This window comes from Narcine bancroftii, chromosome 4 (genome assembly GCF_036971445.1).
Source record: "Narcine bancroftii isolate sNarBan1 chromosome 4, sNarBan1.hap1, whole genome shotgun sequence".
Lineage (NCBI taxonomy): Eukaryota > Metazoa > Chordata > Chondrichthyes > Torpediniformes > Narcinidae > Narcine > Narcine bancroftii.
The window spans coordinates 310821769-310842590 of record NC_091472.1 but is presented as its reverse complement, the minus strand read 5'-3'; the positions used below and the strand labels follow the sequence as shown (position 1 = coordinate 310842590).

The 20822-nt window shown below is 47.1% G+C and overlaps 2 protein-coding genes across 4 annotated transcripts in view; one reads left to right on the top strand and one right to left on the bottom strand.

Annotated features, from left to right (window-relative positions):
* The window catches only part of nup35 (nucleoporin 35), a 111151-nt gene that overhangs the window by 36291 nt on the left and 54038 nt on the right, over positions 1-20822 (bottom strand). The gene's annotated exons all lie outside the window — the stretch shown is intronic.
* arhgef49 (Rho guanine nucleotide exchange factor 49) overlaps positions 1-20822 on the top strand; it is a 120627-nt gene that overhangs the window by 91210 nt on the left and 8595 nt on the right. For all 3 annotated transcript variants that reach the window (XM_069935907.1, XM_069935908.1, XM_069935909.1), the window contains 3 exons: positions 10570-10726; positions 13925-14129; positions 16349-17001. In XM_069935907.1, coding sequence (XP_069792008.1) covers positions 10570-10726; positions 13925-14129; positions 16349-17001 — 1015 coding nt within the window. The remainder of the gene's footprint in view (positions 1-10569; positions 10727-13924; positions 14130-16348; positions 17002-20822) is intronic.

Below are 20822 nucleotides of genomic sequence, written 5' to 3'. Positions count from 1 at the left end.
TTGGCGTCGATTTTTCCGGTTTCTGCCAGCCTACTCTCCCTTCCCTTTCCCTTTGTCTTCTTTCCTTCAGTTCTCTACCCGCTTCCGTCTCCTTTCACAGAGCCATCCCTCCTACCCCCGTTTGCTGGTGTGCCCTCCCATCCTTATGCACCTATTACCAGCCTGTGGGACTCTACTCCTCCCCCTGCCCTCCTCCCCCCCCCCCCACTATTTTGTTCAGATGCCTGCCTACAAATAGTTTGGAACAGACTAGAAGGGCTGAAGAGAACTGCTTCCGTGCTGTAATGTTCAATGGTTCTACTTTGCTCGTACCTTGATGAAGCCCTCAAATCCAAAACACTGGTTATGTATTTTTATCTTTGCTACTTAAAACCTGCTGAGTTTCTCCAGCGTTGTGTTTTGACTGGATTGCTGGAAATAGATACACTTTAGAAAGATCGGGGAACTTGTAATTTAGAGATATAGGTGGTTCTGGCCCACAAGCTTATGCTGCGTAATTCCACCCATGTGGCCCATTCACCTGCTAACTGCATATGTCTTTGGAACGTGGGAGGAAGCCAGAGCACCCAGAGGAAAGCCACGCAGGGAGAGCATACAAACTCCTTACAGATTCCCTTTTATCCCCACATCCCTTCACTTCCCCCCTTCCTCTCCATCCCTCCCTTCCTGTCCATCTCACCCTGACCTTCTACCTCCCAACCTTTTACTTCCAGCACTGTCAAGATTGGGTGAGAGTCATAGAGTATGGAAACAGACCTTTTGGCCTAACTTGCCCATGCCAACTAAAATGTCCCACCCACACTAGTCCCAACTGCCTGTGTTTGGCCCATGTCCCTCCAAACCCGTCCTATGCAGGTATCTGGCCAATTCTTCGCTTAAACGTTGCAATAGTACCTGGCTTCATGTGTACCTCCTCCAGCCAACCATTCTACACCCCCACCACCTTCTGTGTAAAAGTTCCCTCTCAGGTTCCTGTTGAATCTCTCCCCCCAACTCCACCTCCACCTGAAACCAATGTCCTCTGGTTACTGATTCCAATCTCTGGGCAAAAGACTCCCTGCGTTCACCTGATCTATTCCTTTCATGATTTTGTCCCCCACTGTGAGATCACGCCTCATCCTCCTACGCTCCAAGGAATAAAGCCCCAGCCTGCTCCACCTCTCCCTGTAGCTCAGGACCCCGAGTCCTGGAAACACCCTTGTAAATCTCTGTACCCTGTCGAGCTTGACATTTTTCCTGCAGCACGGTGACCGAAACCGAACACTCTCCCCAAATGCGGCCTCCCCAACATTTTGTACAACTGCTACGTGACCTCCCAATCTCTATATTGAATACTTTGACGGACAGAGGCCAAGGCTGCCTGCCTCTGATAGATTAGTGCAGGCTCCCTTTGGTGCCACATTGGAGTGTCTGCCTGAGCTTTTGTCAGGAGGGAGATGCAAACCCAGGTCATTCTGTGTCGGAGGGTAGAGAATTGTCCACCGTCCTTGTTGGTGCACCTAACAGTTGGACATAATTGAAAATGTGATTCAGCAGTTCCTTTGGAAGCAGCAGAGTCTGAAGGGAAAGCAGTAATGCTGACAAATAGGCATTCTTTTCATCTGTGACTGGCTTGCAGTTCCATAGCTCACAGGATTTTAACAGCATCAGCGGGGAGGATGAAGGTGAAGCTTTCAAGGTCGAGACTGCTGGGAGAGGAGGGGCAAAGAAGGGGAAGCGTGACGGGTCTAGTGGGTTAAGGCAGGGTGGGAAAGGGGTTTGGAATGGACAAAGAATGGTGGAGGAGAATAGCGGGGAGAGGAAGAGACGGAGGAGCAGAGATAGATGTGTGAGAAGGAGAGGTGGTGAGGGAGAGGAGAGGGGGAAGGGGGAAGATATGGGGCCTGAAGGAGGGGGAGAGGGGATCAAAGGTTAGGAGGTAGAAGGTCAGGGTGAGATGGACAGGAAGGGAGGGATGGAGAGGAAGGGAAAGGGTGTGGGGATAGAAAGGGAGATGGGCTTCGGGATAAGGAGATGGATGGAGGGTTGGAGTGGATAGGGAGGAAAGGGAGAACACAAATAGTGAGGGAAGGAGAAAGTGAGCAGATGGAATTGATAGGAGCATTGGAGGGGATAGGAAGATAAAGAGGGATGAAGGCCAGATAGAGAGGGGAGAGAGGGATGGAGGAGAAAGCAGAGGGCCTTGTGGAAAAGAGAAATGGGTGGAGAGCAGAGATAGGGGGGAGAACAAAGATGGAGCAGGAGGGTTAGGGTTCTGTTTAGGGTTTGATGTATGGATGAGGCTAGGAGTGGATTAAATGGAGGATGGAGGGGAAATAAAAAGGATGCTGGAAGGGCTTGGGAGAAAGGAATAAGGGGAGGGAGGGAGAAGCAAATGGAGGAGCATGGATAAACGACACGTGAATATTAGACCCCCTGAGGAGACTGCACAGCCATTCAACAAGATCAAGGCTAACCTACTGGCAAAGCTACTGTCCTGCCCTGTCCCCATATTCGTTCATTCTTTTAATATCCAGAAATATTACACAGAGTGGTTGAAATCAAGAATTCACTGCTAGAGGAGGTGATGAAATCAGATGTTTAAGAGGCCTTAAGATTGGAACTTAAATAGATAAGGTGCAGGCAATTAGGACGGTAAAAAAAGGATGGCAGGAGGTGTTGGGCCAAAGGGCCTGTTTCTGTGCTGAATATCTCCATAACTCTATATAGGTTTTTCCTCTCCAATATGATGACTAAGTCGATGACTGAGTCTCCACAGCCCTTCAGGGGAGGGAATTCCAAAGATTCACCACCATCTGTGTGAAGACATTTCTTCTCATCACAGGGAAGAAGGGAGGTGTACCATCTGTGCCTGCTCCCTCCTCACCGCCATCCAGGGACCTAAACAGCCCTTCCAGGTGGGGCAGAGCTTCATGTGTACCCCCTTCAACCCTGACTTCCTTTACATCAGGGAGACCTGAGCACTGACAAAGGGTGGATTGGTCAGTGCAGCGGTTACAGCAGTGGTTCTCAATCTTTTTCTTTCCACTCACGTACCACCTTAAGTAATCCCTATGCCATCAGTGCTCTGTGATTAGTAAGGGATTGCTTAAGGTGGGATGTGGGTGGGAAGGGAAGGTTGAGAATCACTGCTCTAGACCCAATTGTTACTGAAATATTTGGCTTGAGAAAAATTGTCACTGGCCCATTTTCTTTGGCGTTCTGAAAACGTGCACATAGCGAGTCAATTAGGTACAATTAAAGCAGTGGTTTTCAAACTTTTTCTTTCCACCCACATCCAACCTTAAACAATCCCTAACTAATCACAGGGCACCTATGGCAGAGGGAATACTTAAAGTGGGATGTGAGTGGAAAGAAAAATTTGAAAACCACTGGGTTAGAGCAACATTATTACATCGCCGATGACTCAGGTTCAAATCCCCTGCTGTCTAGGAGGAGTGTTGTGTAGGAAGGGAAAAGTTCAGTGGGTTCAAAGAGCAACAAGTTTGGACATGGGCTGAACACAGAAAGGATCTTTATTACAATGCATGTGGGGATTGCAACAGGGAAAGCCCACATTAGTACTCTCAATCACAAAAACACAGTATAAACCGTCACATCAGACTTAACAATACCAATACTAGCAACTGTGTACAGACTTATAACAACCAAGAATTACAATACACTACTTGCTATTTCATGTTTAACGTGGGCCCAGCTCCATTGATATCTAACAATCCCAATCCCTGTGTAGTGCACACCTTACCAACGACTCCTCCAGCATTGTCCAGAGTTCACGACCTGGAGTGGAACAGGGTTCTTGTCTGCACCAAAGAGCAAAGAGAGAACCACTGCATGTGGTGAAAGCTGGAGGGTCTGGCCCAGGTAATCACTAGGTGATTAAAGGGGCCCAATGATCAGATGTTCACCAATGGGAGGGCAGCAGAGTCCAACCTTGATTGGCAGGTGATGCGACCACTGACCAGGTACCAGACAGAGAGGTCACATGACTCACCACAATCCTACTACAAGGAGTATGTAGGTTCTCCCCATGACGCGCGTGGGTTTCATCCGGGTGCTCCCGTTTCTTCCCAACCATGGGCTTTGGATGGCATGAGCCTGTTGGCCAGAAGGGCCTGTTACTCTGCTGTATGTCTAAATTAAATTAAAAATACAAAATAATGTAAAGGACCACTTTGTTGAGCACTTGAACTTTGAGCTCAAGCACCAGCCGGACATCTATGGGACTAGTAGATGCCAGATAAGTGTATTTTTTTGTTGCTTGAGATTTTCAATGCCTACTTATTGCACCTGCATTAACAATAAACAGCTTAAAAGACAACAATACTATACTTACCCTGAACAAACTTCACGAATGAATATATAAAGCATTTTACTTTATTTTCAGTCACATTCTTTGAAAACATTTAACTGTCGCTGCATCTGCAGGTTCCTTCCCCTCCACGGAGCCGAAAGACGAACAATAACCTTATACATAATTAACCCACCTTCCCCAAGTTTACAGATAAAACCTCTGACCGGGGTGACTCTTACTAAGCAGGGATAAGAAGATACTTTAAGAGAGTCGCCTCAACGGCAAGCGGCATCAACCAGCAATTTATCCTGAGCAACGCCATCTTATTCAAGCACAACTTTATTCAAACAGTCGCTACGAGCAAAGCACAACCAAGGCACTCCGCTGGCTGAATATTTGCTCCCACCTTCACCAAAGGTTTCTGTGTTACTTCAGAGAACATTTAATTTTACAATTTTAAACTTGAATATTTTTACCTATTATTTTATGTTTATTCATTTAATTTTTCTCTTTTTTTTTGCCAGTTTCTTGCACCTGCTAGTTGCTTGAATTCTGGATAACAGGGGTTTTACTGTAGTCCCCTCATAATGTACAAATGTGCTGGAGAAACTCAGCAGGTCACATAGCATCCACAGGAAGTAAAGTGTTACCAACATTCCAGTCCTGGTCCCTCATTTAAAATCCCTTAAATACTCTACCACTTGTTTTGAAATGGTGACCTCTAATTCTAGACTTCAAGCCAGAAGAAAGATCCTCCCTATATCAACCCTGATGAACTTTCTAAAAGTGATGTAGGCTTCAGTGAGGTTGAGTGTTGTCCAAATGGGACGAGAACTACCGTGATGTGGAGAACAAGTTTGGAGGGGCAAAGAAATGACAAGTCTGAATGCAGTTCAATAACAAACTACACACAATCACTTCTAATCGCACCTCCTGATAAATCACTTGTGATCGCAACCCCCAAATGTGAAACGAAAGTTAAACAAAACAGTACTCACCACCCACAGGCACGGTATCCCACTTAACAACAGAATCTAATTGTACTGATAACAAGAATAAGTCACAACAGTCCTTTCCAGGTACGCACCACAATAGCCCCCCACCCTATACCAGCACACACCTTACAATTGATTCTCCAGCATCACTCAAGGCTCGCAACCTGGAGTGGAGCTATGCTTCATTTCCAGGGGGAAAAAAAGAGAGCTGCTCCATGTGGTAAGTGTTATACTGCTGCCACTGGAGGGGCTTGCCCAGGTATGTTCAAATGAGGCAAGGTGCTCAAGAGACCTAATTGTAAGGTCTGACCTCAACTGTGGGTGGATAACGTTGATTGACATGTGGGAATGACTTTCGACCTGCCTGGTCAGATGACCCTCCAGGAACAAACACGTGAATTATCCTTCGTTCAGAGCAGTTTCCTGTCTGACCTGTTGAATAATCCTCCAGATTACAACTGCTCGACGCAAGACCGCAAGAAAATGCAGAAAGTCATGAACGCAACTCAGGCCATCGCAGAAAGCGATCCACTCTGTACCTGCCACTGTCTCAGGAAAGCTGCCAACCCCACCCTGCTCACATTCTCTTGTCCCTCCCTCCGTCAGGCTGAAGATACTAGAGGTTGTAAACATGAACCTCCTGATTCAAGGGCAGATTCTTTCCTGCTGTTATCCAACTCTTAAATGGATCTCTCACTGGTAAAAGATGATCCCCTTGCACTATTTAACTGCATTTCCCCCCCCCCCAACCCCTGCACTTTATCTTTGTAATACTATACCCTGCAATCTTTGATTTATCGCAACACCACACCCTGCATTTTTTAAATTGTTGCACTATCTGCTGCAAAAGTACAGTTTAGCTTTCCTGGATAGCACTCAAAACAAAGATTTTCACTTGTTATGGGCCCAGAGGACCCCAAAACTCAGCAGCAATAGAATTTCACCAAGGCAAATGGTCACTTAAACAAAAGTTGTTTTTAATTATCTTTAAACCTGAAAATTGGATCAACCTTTAACTTACTACTATTAACTTAACCTAACTCAACCCCCTTCTAATTCTAAGCGCACGTGTATGTAATGTGTGTGTGTGTACAAGTTCAGGAAAGTTCTTTGATTCACGGTCCAATCTCACTTCTCACACATCCATGTTTACAGGTTGCAGGCAATTCTTATACTGTGCACAGAATTTAACATTTATAAAGTTCATCAGAGTTTGGTGCTTGAAAGGTAAATGGTTTCCACTCAGGAAGGTTCTTGTCAGTTTTCAGAGAGAGATTTGCTGCTCGTTGGACACAAATTGATTCCTTCCAATCAGCCACGTCAGTGTCTTGCCGAAGAAATTTGCCCCCTTCAGGGTTCTCCAGGTGATAACCTCTTTCTTTCAGGTCACCACAGAGTTCCTTTATGTTTCCTTTATTTCAAGTGAAACATTAGACAGCCAGTCCTCTCCTCTTGTATGGCCCACAATGGCTTTGACCAGGCTGAACTAAGAACTCACAACCCGTCTTCCAAATGGGGTATTTCCACAAGCTTGCCAGCTTGTCCTGTTCCAGTCCCATCTGCTGCTGCTGACTGTAAAACTGAATTCTCTTTCTGTCATTCAGAGAAAAACCACATGAACCTCTTTAACAGCCAACTGCACTCAGACAGACTGCGGCTCAGGACCTAATTTTCCGAGCTCTTCATCTGTTGCCTTCCCAAAACAATAATCCTTTACTCCACAGCGTGTCCAATTAACACCTACTTGTGAAGTCTTTATAGGCATTCTTCAAAGTTTTTGCAAAGGCACTCGGAGCCTGGACTGTCTGGCTTGAGCAGAGCTCTGGCATTTTAAATGAGATCTGTTTTAAAATGTTTGCATGTTATCTACACTAAATAAAAACTGCCACAATTTATCTCCTTTTAAAACATACAATATAAAATATGACTTAAACTGTCATACACTACATTTCAGTACATGCAACAATAAACAATTCAAATCTTATCCTACCTTCTCAAGAATAAAAGGTCACTAAATCTCTCCTCACGTGACACATCTACCCTCCCAGGAATCAGTGCGGTAAATCTTCATGCACTGTCTTCCTTGGAAGTGTATCCATTCCTTAGGTAAGGAGTCACACAGTATTTTGGGTCAATCTCACGAAAGCCCCATACAATTGAAATCATGTGTCTTTTCTCTAGATCTGAAATTCTCCAGCCTAATTTCCTACTGCCTTAGTTTTCAACGACTTGCAAATAAGGAAGGTAAATTTACAATAAACCATTCAACTCTATAAAGGAAAAGCATTTTATCCAATTACCGTTAATGGCTTCTCCATTAAAAAGGCCCGTCAATCAAACCTGGATACTGAACTGCTAAAACAGATAGGAATTAATTTTGCATAGTTAATTTTTTTATTATTACAGTAAAGCCCCTGGTATTCGGCACCTATGGAGATTGGTAGATGGTGGATAAATGAATTTTCCAGTTGCTTGAGATTGCATGTTGCATGATTAGTGAACTAACGGCAAGGAGCGCCAATATTAAACTTCCGTATTTTTTACCTATTTATTTCCCACAATGTTTTTTTTTATTTCTTGAAGCTGCCACCAGTTGCTTGAATTTTGGATAACAGGGGTTTTACTGTAATTTGCTGGAAAAATTTTATGACAGAATTTTGCTGTGGCTTCAATGAATCCTGTTTCCAATAGTTCAGGGAGATTTGGTTTGCTGAATAAAAATTTGATTCAAGATTATTTATAGCATTGTGTGGAGGTCTGGTCACCACATTGCAGGAAGGATATGGAGGCTTTAGAGAGGGTGCAGAAGAGATGCACCATGCTGTTGCCTGGATTACAGAGGATTACCTGTAAGGAGAAGAAGGACAGACTTGGATTATTGTCTCCACTGGGGGCTGAGGGGAAGCCTGATAAGAAGCATATAAAGATATGAGGGGCATAGATAAGGTAGATAGCTAGCGTCTTTTCCCAGGACTGAAACATCAAATACTATAGGGAAAGATTTAATGTGGGAGGTGTGATGGGTGGGGGCAGTTTAAAAGAGATTTGCAAGGCATGTTTTCTACATTCCTGCAATGTGCTGGCTAGGGGAAGTGGTAAAAGCAAATACGATAGAGGCACTGAAACAGGCAGGGAATGGAGGGACATGAATTGCATGCAGGAAGATTAGATTAGTTTAAATTTTCTACCTAGTCTCACTGATCTGCACCCAGTCCATAGGCATCCATACCTCTCTCATCCATGTTCCTGTCCAAATTCACCACCTGAGCCGGAAGCTTGTCCACACTCCCACTACTCTCTTGTGAAGAAGTTCCCCCCTAAACGTTTCCCCTTTCACCCTCAACCAAGGTCCTCTGGCTTGTATCTCACCTTCCCTCCGTTGAAAAAGCCTGAGAGGCCAGTGGCTATCTATGCCTTTTCCATACAGCAATACAGGGCAACCAATTCTTTTCTGAAAACATTAGGATGACCAGATAATCCATTGTTCAGTGATTTTGAGTGGAGATGAGACAATGGTCCAGTGCTTCTGTCAAAGACGTTGAAGATTGGAGGCTGATAGTTCTGGTCCACTCCTGTACAAAGTCAGTCGAGGCACCACATCCCTGCCTTCTCCTGCCTCCATTAATACTGAGACTTGAACGTCAATGGCTGAAGAGGCCACAGTTGGATGCCCAACAGATCCTTTCAAATGCTGCATTGAGATGCCAGCTCAGATTATACACTTGAGCTCTGTCTTGTGTACATCAAACTCAGAACCTTCCAGTAGCTGAGGTGAAACGTCACTTATTGAACAATTATCTTTGAATCAGCAATCAGCATGTGCCCCCCCCCCCCCCCCACATACACACACCATAGGTGCTCTGTGGTTAGTAAGGGATTACTTAAGGTGGTATGCGAATGGAAATAAAAAGGTTAAAAACCACTGCTCTAGGCTGTGCTCTTTCCCCAGCGCTCTCGCATTGGCTGCACCGAGCCTCTGTCTTTCCCTCAGCACGTACTCCTGCAGCCAGGAATGTGCCAGTCGGCAGCCTTCCAACACCAACATCTCTGTGTGGTGAAAGACCCACAGATTTCAGGCAGACCAAAGTGTCTTTCAACTTATTTCTCTTCTACCCATCCCCCCCTACCCCACCACTTAAATCCACCTATGAGTAAAACACGAAAGTTTGCAGATACTTTATGTAACAGAAGTAAAGATACATAACCAAAGTTTCAGGCACCAATGTTCCATTCTCTCTCCTTTCCCTCTCCTCCAGCATTCGACCCCCTTCCCTCTCCATTCACAGAGGCATCCCCCCCTCCCCTGTTTGCTGGTGTGCCCTTCTGCCTGCCTACATTTTGCTCATACCTTGATCAAGCCCAAAACATTGGTTATTGCTACATAAGATACCCTGTTTAACCAGCCGAGTTTCTCCAGCATCCTGTTGTTACTGTGTCCACTTGTGACTTTTTTAACCTCTGCTCCTCCCTCCGCTCCTGTCCCCACCTTATTCAGGGGGCCTGCCCGTTTTTTTTTGCTCACACCTTGACCAAGGGCTCAGGCCCAAAAGGATGGGCGTAGGGAGGCACGATTAGCTTAGTGGTCAGCGCAAGGCCTTTACAGCATCAGTCATCGGGACCCGGGTTCTAATCCTGCACGGTCTGCGAGGACTTTGTACGTTCTCCCCGTGTCTGCGTGGGTTTCCTGTGGGTGCTCCCGTTTCCTCCCACCCTTCAAAAGGTACCAGAGGTTGTAGATCAATTGGGCCCAGGCCCAATTACAGGCTGGTGGGCTGTACATCTAAATGGAAGCATTTAAAGTTGGTCACCCTTTATTCCCTATAATGCTGCATGACCTGCTGAGTTTTGCATATTGCAAAATGCACCTAACCCTGGTCACTTGGCGTGCAATGCTTATGAACGCTGGCTCAGGGGTGGGGGGGGTGGGGGTCTTCTGCAGACGAGTCCCCTTTAAGTGTCAGCGGATCAGGGCCTGCTTCTGCATGAGTGGCCTGCAGATGGCACATGGATGAAAATCCTAGAGGTGATCAGGAAGGTGTCAGACAGCCCTGCTTCTCTCCCTGCCTTCGGATGCATGGAATGTCCACAAGTGCATGCAACCCACCGTAAGTCCCTTGATAATTCCTTAATATCCCCTCATGTTACGTATTGTATAGGTCTATAAATCTAACACGTTTCCACATTTGAAAGTCAGATTGTCAACCTCCCCCCAAAGTCTGCAATGCAACCACTTGGCGGCCAAGCTGGTCTTTGATCGATCTGTTCTGCTTCTTTTAACAGCTGTACTGCAGAATCTGCAGCCATCGAAGCTGCGCATCACCGCCAGCTGGGTGACATCACGGTCAATGAAAGGAGCTGTCAATCAGGAGCGGTTTCCACGCCAACCCTGGACGGCAGCGTCCCGGAGCCCGCTGCTGGACCCAGCCAAGCGGACTGTGTAAATAAGCTTTCGCGCACGGCCGAGGGGTTAGGACGGGGAGGCGGCGGGGGGGGGGGGGGGGAGTTCCCTGCATGTTAGTGGTTGGGCAAGCGGTGGACGGGGGGGGGGGGGGGGGTGACTGATGCACTGTGATGTAGCAAGGGTTGACTTGTGTCTGCATCGGACGGCGAAGTGCTTAAAGTCATCTGTAGCTAGCCCAACGAGAGCGCACAAGAGGCAGTGGTTGCCAGGTTCAGTGATTGGGATGCAGGGGGGGTGAGGTTGGACTGGGGTGGTTTCTGCCCAGAAAGATTTGGGGGCAGGAGAAATCCAATCTGGTGATCCCTATATAAAACTGTGGACCTTGAAAATGCAAAAGGCAGAGAGAGAGAGAGAGGGGGGGGGGGGGGGGTCTCTGCGGGTGGGAGAACCAGGGCAGCTTGGGACCCTTTACCATTCCAGGGCAAAGTGGGGAGGAGAGATGCCAAGTGTATGAAATGGGGGGGGGGGGGGGGAGAAGCTGTTTGGGAGAAAGAGACAAGAAATGGGTTGCTTCAAATTAGAAGAAGAAATTGAGATTCATTGCCATTAAACCCCAAGTCCCGTCATCTCCTCTGGTGCGAACTGTATGGAGTTTGCCTGATCTGCCTTGCGGGTTTCCTCCGGGTGCCCGAAGACCGGGCAGGGTGCAGGTTAACTGGGCCCTGTAAATTGGCCCTGATGTGTTGGTGGTAGGGAGCGAATGGGGTATTGGAGGGAGGGTCTTGGAAATTTGGTGAGCATAAATATGGGGCAGGCATAGTATTGATGCAAATAGGTGTTTAATGGTTGGCACAGTGGGTTAGGGGCCTGTTTCTCTGCTTCATGACTGTCTCCAAGGAAGGTGTTCGGTATTTATAATCTTAAGAACTTTGTGATCTCTTTTAATGTTTATAGTCTGCATGGTGTGGACATGGAGAGGCTGTTTCCTATGGTGGGGTATCTGGGCCTCAGAATACAAAAATGCCACTTTACCCAGAGGGCGGAGAATCTGTGGAATTTGTTGCCACGGACGGCTGTGGAGACCAAGTAATTGGAGCTATTTAGGACAGAGGCAGATAGGTTCTTGATTAGGAAAGGAATCGAGGGTTATGGGGTTGAAAAGGACAGTAAATCAGCTGAGATTCAATGGTGGGGTGGATTTGATGGGCTGAATGGCCTAATTCTGTTCCTATGGTATGGTCTTTTGTGACTGCGGGAGTGCTGGAGGCAAAGTGACTCTGGGGGGGGGGGGGCTCTCTTCTGCTTCTCTTTCTCTGACTAAGGGGTGCTGGGCAATTCTACTCTGAGAGCAAATCTTTGCCTTACGGTAGGCTAAAACAAATTTCACGTAATATTACTTTTTCAGTTTTATTACATGACAATAAAACAATCTTGAATTGTGGCTGCCAAAGGCATGGACATCAATAGTGGAGCAATTAAAGTGGGGAAACGGTAAAGAGAAGGTTGGTGAAGAGTGACACAAGAAGAAAAGAATGATGGGGCATCAAAAGGGGACTGGAGCGTAATAGAAGGTTCAAAAAGTTAATTAACATAGAGTTTTATCCTTTTAGGTGTATTGATCAATGTAAACCGGGGTTACAAAACATGTTTTTTGTTGTTATAACTAATGACAGGGATATTTTTATAATAATAAATTTCTGCTGAAATTGCACAAAAATTTTAACAGCAGACATTTTGCTGTCACCCCCTCTGACGGGGTCACCCGGTGCAGTTTGCACCTCGGTAGTGATGCCATTGGTACTCAGATTCTTTGGCTTGGCTTCGCGGACGAAGATTTATGGAGGGGGTAAAAGTCCACGTCAGCTGCAGGCTCGTTTGTGGCTGATAAGTCCGATGCGGGACAGGCAGACACGGTTGCAGCGGTTGCAAGGGAAAATTGGTGGGTTGGGGTTGGGTGTTGGGTTTTTCCTCCTTTGCCTTTTGTCAGTGAGATGGGCTCTGCGGTCTTCTTCAAAGGAGGTTGCTGCCCGCCAAACTGTGAGGCGCCAAGATGCACGGTTTGAGGCGAGATCAGCCCACTGGCGGTGGTCAATGTGGCAGGCACCAAGAGATTTCTTTAAGCAGTCCTTGTACCTCTTCTTTGGTGCACCTCTGTCTCGGTGGCCAGTGGAGAGCTCGCCATATAACACGATCTTGGGAAGGCGATGGTCCTCCATTCTGGAGACGTGACCCATCCAGCGCAGCTGGATCTTCAGCAGCGTGGACTCGATGCTGTCGACCTCTGCCATCTCGAGTACTTCGACGTTAGGGATGAAAGCGCTCCAATGGATGTTGAGGATGGAGCAGAGACAACGCTGGTGGAAGCGTTCTAGGAGCCGTAGGTGATGCCGGTAGAGGACCCATGATTCGAAGCCGAACAGGAGTGTGGGTATGACAACGGCTCTGTATACACTTATCTTTGTGAGGTTTTTCAGTTGGTTGTTTTTCCAGACTCTTTTGTGTAGTCTTCCAAAGGCGCTATTTGCCTTGGCGAGTCTGTTGTCTATCTCGTTGTCGATCCTTGCATCCGATGAAATGGTGCAGCCGAGATCGGTAAACTGGTTGACCGATTTGAGTTTTGTGTGCCCGATGGAGATGTGGGGGGGCTGGTAGTCGTGGTGGGGAGCTGGCTGATGGAGGATAAGATATAATGGATTGGTCTGAAGGGAAGGAAATGCAGTGGGATTTCTTGGAAAGTGGAGGTTCTCGTATCCCCAAAATATGGAAAAAGATGGTAAATTCATAGTATCTGGGCAGCTGAACTAGATTCTACCTGAGGATCTCCACAAACCCTATCCAACAACTTCTCTGTAGTGCAGTATTGCAGCACTGGTACAACCATCCCACCACCTCCCCATCCCCCCTCCCTCGTCAACACTTCCTATTGCTTTGCAAAAGCAGCCCACATCTTGTACCCCAGCCTAGCTTCGCCCTCTTCACCCCCTTCCCGTCGGGAAGATTCATGAATGTGAGATCATACACCACCGAATTCAGGGGACAGTTTCTTTCCCGCTGTTATCATAGTCCTAAATTAACCTCACACTGGTAAAATAATACTGCCTGTGCTCTGTACTAACTGATAGCTCTCTATAACTCTACACTGCATTTTTACGGCATATGCTACTGTAGACCAACAGCTATAGAAATTCGCCAAGACTATTTTTTTCTCTCTGTTCTCTCCCCCCCTCCCATCAGCGTTCCCTGTGCCGGAGATCCAGTTCTGACGCAGCCTATGGGACCACGGAGACGGCAAAGGCTCAGCGGGAATGCCGGCTACGCCCTCACTTCAGTGACCCCATGCCGGCCGATGCGGTGAAGCGGAAGCAGCTGGAGATGAGGATAGCCGCTGCAGCCTGGGGCCTGGGACAGAAGAGACACCAGGGCAAGGAGAGCGGCGCACGTGAGTGCAACCGTGTGCAGTTCTGGTTGCCCCATTATAGGAGGTGGAGGCTTTGGAAAGGGGGCAGAAGGGATTTTCCAACATGCTGCCTGGATTAGACTGTGTGAGCCATGGGGAGAAGTTGGATAAACTTTCTGTGGAGATTAAGAGGCTGAGAGGAGACTTGATGGAAGTTGATAAATGTAGAGTAAAAACACAGAAATGCTGGAGGAACTCAGCCGGTCTCTGGTGGCAGACAGAGCCGACTTGCTCAGCGAAGAGATCTCCGATGTGGAGGAGACCGCAATGGGAGCACTGAATGCAGTAGATGACCCCACACCAGGAGCACCGGATGCAGTAGATGACCCCTGCAGGATCACAAGTGAAACGTTTCTTCACTTGGAAGGACTGTTTGGGGCCCCAAATGAAGGGAGGAATTGTGGGCGCTGGTGGAGCATTTCCTGAAGTCACAGTGTTAGGTGCCAAGGGGACGATTGGTGAGGAGGGAAGAGTGGACAAGTGAGTCACGGAGGGAGCGGTCCATGTGGAAGGAATATATGTAGGTGGTGGAAATAGGGTAGACGGAATCTTTTACGCAGGTTAAATGTCACATAAAAGAGAATGCATTTAAAGTGAGAGAGAAAAAGTCAAAAGCAATGTGCAGGGCAAGATTATTACACTAAGAAGTAGCACGGGAGGCCACCATGGGAACATTGGATGCAGGAGATAATCCTTGCAGATTCACAAGGGAGGCTCTGTTAAAGACTGGATGCAGACAGGTAGATCATTTTGTTGAGCTCCTTCACTGTACGTTGCAGTAATGGGAACCTCCCAGTGGCCAACCATTTCAATTCCAAACTCCATTCCCACATCAACATGACCATCCATGGCCTTGTGCACTGCCAAACCAAGGCTACCCACAATGGTTTTTTCCCTCAAGGTAACTTGATTTATTATTTGTTTTATACTATCAACAAATGAGCTGCATTTGGAGTGGAGATGTACCTGTATGGCCGCAGCCAGCAATAAATTCACAGCATCCTCACATAGCACTTGTGTTAATGATAATAAACTGCCATCGTCAAGTAGTTCAACTAATGTGGCAGCTCACTCATTACATTCGGCAGATTTTGTTTGTGATCTAACGCGCATCTCCTCTCCCCCCCACCCCCCCACCTTTTTAATTCAAGGACCTGCCTGTTCATGCTTGTACCTGATGAGTTACCCTTTGCTTCCTGTGGATGCTGAGAGACCTGCTGTGTATTGCATCCTTCCTGATTGGCTGAAGCCCTCTCATCCTTTCATTTGAAATCTGTACAGCAGTGGGGGCAAATTGTTTTTATGTTTTATAGTGTTGTATATACTCTAGCACTATAACTTAAAGAAGTTGGATGGACTGTAATGTTTGTGGACCATAACACACACACACAGACACAGACACACACACACACACACACACACACACACACACGTTATCTCACTTACCATACATACTTGTGCAATCGTTGATAACGTGTAATAGTTGACCCCCCCCCCACCCTTTATTTTTGGCTCAAAAATCAGATGTTTTTGTAAGACCTGTGTAAAAGGCCTCCCCCTCCTATTTTTGACCCCAGCTGCCCTCCCACTGGAGCTCCCAACGCCCCACCCGCCAGCCCATTGGAGCTCCCGACACCCCTGCCACCTGACTATCCGAGCTTTCGATGCTCCAACCAGGAACCTACCTCCCAGTCCCAGTCATCCGAGCTCCTGGGGCCTTGAATGACGCAGGTACTTAACTGCAGACCCGTGCAAAAGTTAACTCCCCTACTTTTTGGCCCGAAAAAATGGTACAAAAAGAAATTGCCAATTACTCGAGAGTGTATGGTACTAATGGTGACTGGACTTAAAAAATGAGCCCGATGTAGTTATTTACTGAAGGAACAAGGGCACTGTCAGCATTTATTACCCATCCCTTGATGCCCTTGGGACGGAAGTGCAGTCAGGTTGGAGATGGCCACCCCCTTTCCCTCACCCACCCCCTTAGTGTTGTCATGCAGACAGCTTGCAGTTCACAGGCAGAGACAGCTTAGAAGGAAAGTATTTCAGCTTCATACCTTTATGAAGGGCCCAGACCCAAAACATTGGTTACCCATCACTTCCTATGGATGGTGTGTGATCTGCTGAGTTTCTCCAGCACTTGACCCCAGCGTCTGCAGACTTGTTTATATCCTTGTAATTTTGCCATCTCTGATGTGCAGATCCGCTTTCCAACCCAGCCGGCAGAGGGGACCGTGCCTCCCGCAACTCTGAACCCCGCGGAGAGCACCTGCAGCTGGCATCATCCAACAGGCCCAAACACCGCTGGAGCAGTCTGAGCACCGACAGCGGCGTGGTGGGGCTGAACGACAGGAGTGAAGAGAGAGAGGAGGAGGAAGAAGAAGAGGTGGAGGGGGAGGAGAGAGTAAGGAAGAGCCGACCGGGGGAGGTGGAGAGAGCGGACAGCGGCATCGGGCCAGGAACAGCCAAGAAATGGAGGAGCAGGGTGGAGGAGACGGCGCGCTCCGTGCAGGCCTGGGTGACGCACCGCCCCTGCATCGACTGCGGGGAGAGAGACACCTCGGAGCCCGAGCCAGTGTGCGCAGGGGGAAGGCGGCGGGAGAACCTGTGTGGGAAGTGCGCCAAGCGCAGACGGGAGCGCAAGGAGGCCATCCTGGAGTTTGTCAACACCGAGTCCAGCTACGGTGAGGACCTGCGCATCATCAGGGAGGAATTCCACCAGCCCATGCAGGCAGCTGGGCTCCTGACCACAGAGCAGCTGGCTGTGGTCTTCAGTAACATCCAGGAACTCATCGAGGTCAACGAGAAGTTCCTGGAGAGGCTGCAGGATTCCACGGAGCAAGCGTTTGATCAGGTGAGCAGAGGCTTGGTCAAATGCTCAAAGATTCGCTGCCACCCTCAATTGCGCCCTCCCCCTTCCATCCTGCCTCTGCCCCTTGCTCTCTTTTTATTAAAATAACATTTGGAGTGGCAGGGTAGCACAACCCTGTTGCGGCAGCACCGTCTTTAAGGAGTTCGTACGTTATCCCTGTGAAATGTTCAGGGGTTGTAGGTCAATTGAGTGTAATTGGGCAGCATGGATACGTGGGCCAGAAGGACCTGTGACTGTGCTCTATATCTGAGTTTCAAATCCTTGACAGAGTAGATTTTAAGAGCACATTTCTACTCACGAGAACACAATAGGAGAAGTAGGCCATCAGGCACTTTAATTCTGCCCATCATTCAGTATGATCATCCACACTGGCTCAACTCCTCTTTAATTTAGACATATAGCACGGTACCAGGCCCTCTGGCCAACAAGCCCATGCTGCTCAAAAACCCCAAGTAGCTTACAGCCCCCATACGTTTTGAAGGAAGCCAAAGCAGCCGGGAAACCCCCAAAAACACAGGGAGGATGTGGAATCTCTGGAATGACCCTTCCTCCAGGTAGTTAATGTAAATAGAGGCCGAGACTGATCCCTGAGGTACTCCACACATTACTTCCAGTCTGAACCAGACCCATTTATTTCAACTCTGAAACATGAAAGTCTGCAGACAATGTGATTGTAGTAAAAACGTAGAAGTGCTGGAGGGAGCTCAGCAGATCTTCTGTCACCCAAAGAGGAAAACGATATTACCGACATTTCGGGCCTGAGTCCTTGGAGAAATGCTGAGTTTTTCCAGCTGTTTTTTCCGTGATGGATAGTTTTTCAATTCATTCACTTCTTCCGATACCCTGGGCTTTTAATTAACATACTGGCATATTATGTGGCATTTTATCGAATCCTTTTGAAGTTAAGCAATAAAATCTGCAGATGTTGAGGTCAAGTGCAAAATGTAAAGGTGCCGGAGAAACTCAGCAGTTCACGCATCAAGTAAGACAAAGGGCCTAGGCCTGAACGTTGGTTACCCTTCCTAACGATGTTGTGTGACCTGCTGAGTTTCTCCAGCACCTTTGTGTATTGCAAATGCCTCTTGAAAATCTAAAATACAATACATCCTCTGGTTCCCCTCTATCAGCCGTTGTAGATGTTATATCCTCAACTAATTAAAGCTGATTTGTCAAACATGATTTATGTTTCATAAAATAGTGTTGACTGTGTAATTATATTCAGCTTTCCAAAATGATTAATTATTTGTTCCTTGATCGATTTAAGCATCTTGCCATTAATAGCTGTTGAACTAACTGGCAGAGGTTCTCTGCCTTTCTTTTCTTTTTGAACAAGGGAGTCAAAACACAGACCATTTTTCATTCTTCTGGCACTTTCCCAGAGTTCAGTGAGTTCTGTAAAATTTCAACCATCATCTCTGCAGACACTTCTGCCAGAACCTTCAATGAGCAGTCTATCAAATCATCGAACATTACAACATGGTACAGGCCCTTCAGCCCATGATGTTATGCTGACCTATGTAAACCTACTCAACAGAACCTTCCCTACCTCACACCCATAATCCTCTATTTTTCTTGCAGCCATGCGCATGCCTAAGAGTCTTATATGCTCCTGTTGTACCAGTGTTCACCACTTTCCCTGGCAATACATTCCAGGCACCCACCAGAATCTGTGTAAAAATAAAACTTAACCCTGTCATCTCCTTTAAATTTTCCTCCACTCGCCTTAAATAGTATTTGCCACTGTCACCCCAGGAAAAAAGTGCTGGTTGTCCACCCTAATCTTGTCTCTCATAATCTTGTCGACCAAGTCACCTCTCATCCTTCTTTGCTCCAAAGAGAAAAGTCCCAGCTCTGATGACCTTGCCTCATGAGACATGTTTCCCAGTCCAGGCAATGTCCTTGTAAATCTCCTCTGTACCCTCTCCATAGCTTCCACATCCTTCCTATAATGAGGTGACCAGAACTGAACACAATATCCCAAGTGTGGTCTCACCAGAGCTTTATAGAGAGCTGCAGCATTACCTCACAATCCTGGCAACTTGTCCAAAACTTTATCCCTAGTGATTGGGATTTTTGCAAGTTCTACCATGTTATATTAAATTTAGTCCCTCTGATAGCTTAAGATGTTAACACAGTGAAGACTGATGCAAAAGATTTAGTCAATCTGTCTGCCACTTGTTTGCTTGCTTTTTTAATTCACCAACCTCATTCTCAAGGCCTAACATTTATCTTAGCAACCCTCTTCCTATTTATATACCGATAGAAACCTTGGCTATTTTTATGCAGGTTGTACCTCTCTTATCCAGCACTCTGTGGTCTGGCAACTCCCATGGTCTGGCACATTTGAATCTGCCGCCGTTAGTACAAACTCCTTACGCGGGACTCGAACTCAGGTCCCAATTACTGGTACTGTAAAGGCGTTGCGCCAACCGTTACGCTAACTGTACTGCCCTGCAGTATTCCTGTTTTAAGCTTTGATATGTTGACACAGGGGGTTCCCTTCGTGGTCAATTTCTGTTTTCTGGCATTTTCTGTGGTCTGGCAATGGCCAGGTCCCATCGTTGCCAGATTGAAGAGGTACAACCTGTACTACATGCAGGTTTTCTCTCAAAGTTCATTTTCTCTCTTATGAGCTGTTTTGTGTTTTACTGTGGCATCTGGAAAAACCTCTGGCCTACCACTAGCCTTTACCACTATGTTTACCCAAGCTTTTAGAACATAGAACATGACAGCACAGTACAGGCCCTTCAACCCATGGTGTTGCATCTCCACAACAACCTCACTTGACTGTAAATTTAACAGCATCTTTTACCTCCTTTGTTAGCGGTTGATTGCATTTTTCTCATGGAATCCCACTTTATGACGGGGAGGGACTTGCTGATTATTACAGACCAGCTGTTTGATTATCTGTCCCTGTTCTTCTACTGATCTGTCCCTTAGCTTGCTTTCCCAGCGTACCCGAGATAACTCCTTGCTCACACCACTAGAATTCCCCTTATTTCAACTGAAGACCCCTGGTTTTCACCCTCCAACTGCACTTGGAATTGTGTTGGAGTGTGGTCGCTAACCCCTTTAATCACCAGATCCCTCGCACATGAAGCAGGTGCAGCCCCCAGCCTGCTTTTGTCCTTCAGCACAATCGTGGTTGGCCTGACTTTGGTCTCCACTTTTCTGCTTGGTGCTCCAAACCGCAAGAACATGGAAATCTGTCTCGCCCAACCCTGATTGTGCCAGTCACAGGCTCCACGGCTCTCCGGGAGAGAAATCCAAATGTTCATGATGCTCTCTCTATTTTGACTGCCTCCCCAAATTTCTCAAAGTTCCTTACCATCTTAAATCTCACCTCATCCCCTAGTTCAAGAATCCCTGTGGGGTAAAGCATTCCCTGTGCAGCACATGGGAGTTAACAGAGCTTCAAACTATAATGATGTGCTCCCTTTAAGAAGAGGGAGAGGAGGACAGGCAGAGGAGAGTTGGGCAGGCGAGGAGAGGAGGGGCAGAATGGACAGACAGAGGGGGTCAAGCCGAGGATTAATCCTTCCTCCACTTGCTTATCGAGATTTGTCCCCCTGCCACTTAAATTCATTAAACGAAGATCAAAATATTCCATAAAGAGCCGTGACTCCTAATTGTAGAGGTATAAATTTGTCACAAAGTTCAAATTCGCCATCATATTTCAAATCTTTCCACAGTTTCCTTTCTAATCCCCTTCAGCCCAGATGCCTACACTCTGTGATTGACTCTAGAACTGGTATAATTTAGGCAGGCCCTTCTGATCCATGAGCCCGTGCCTTCCATATTAA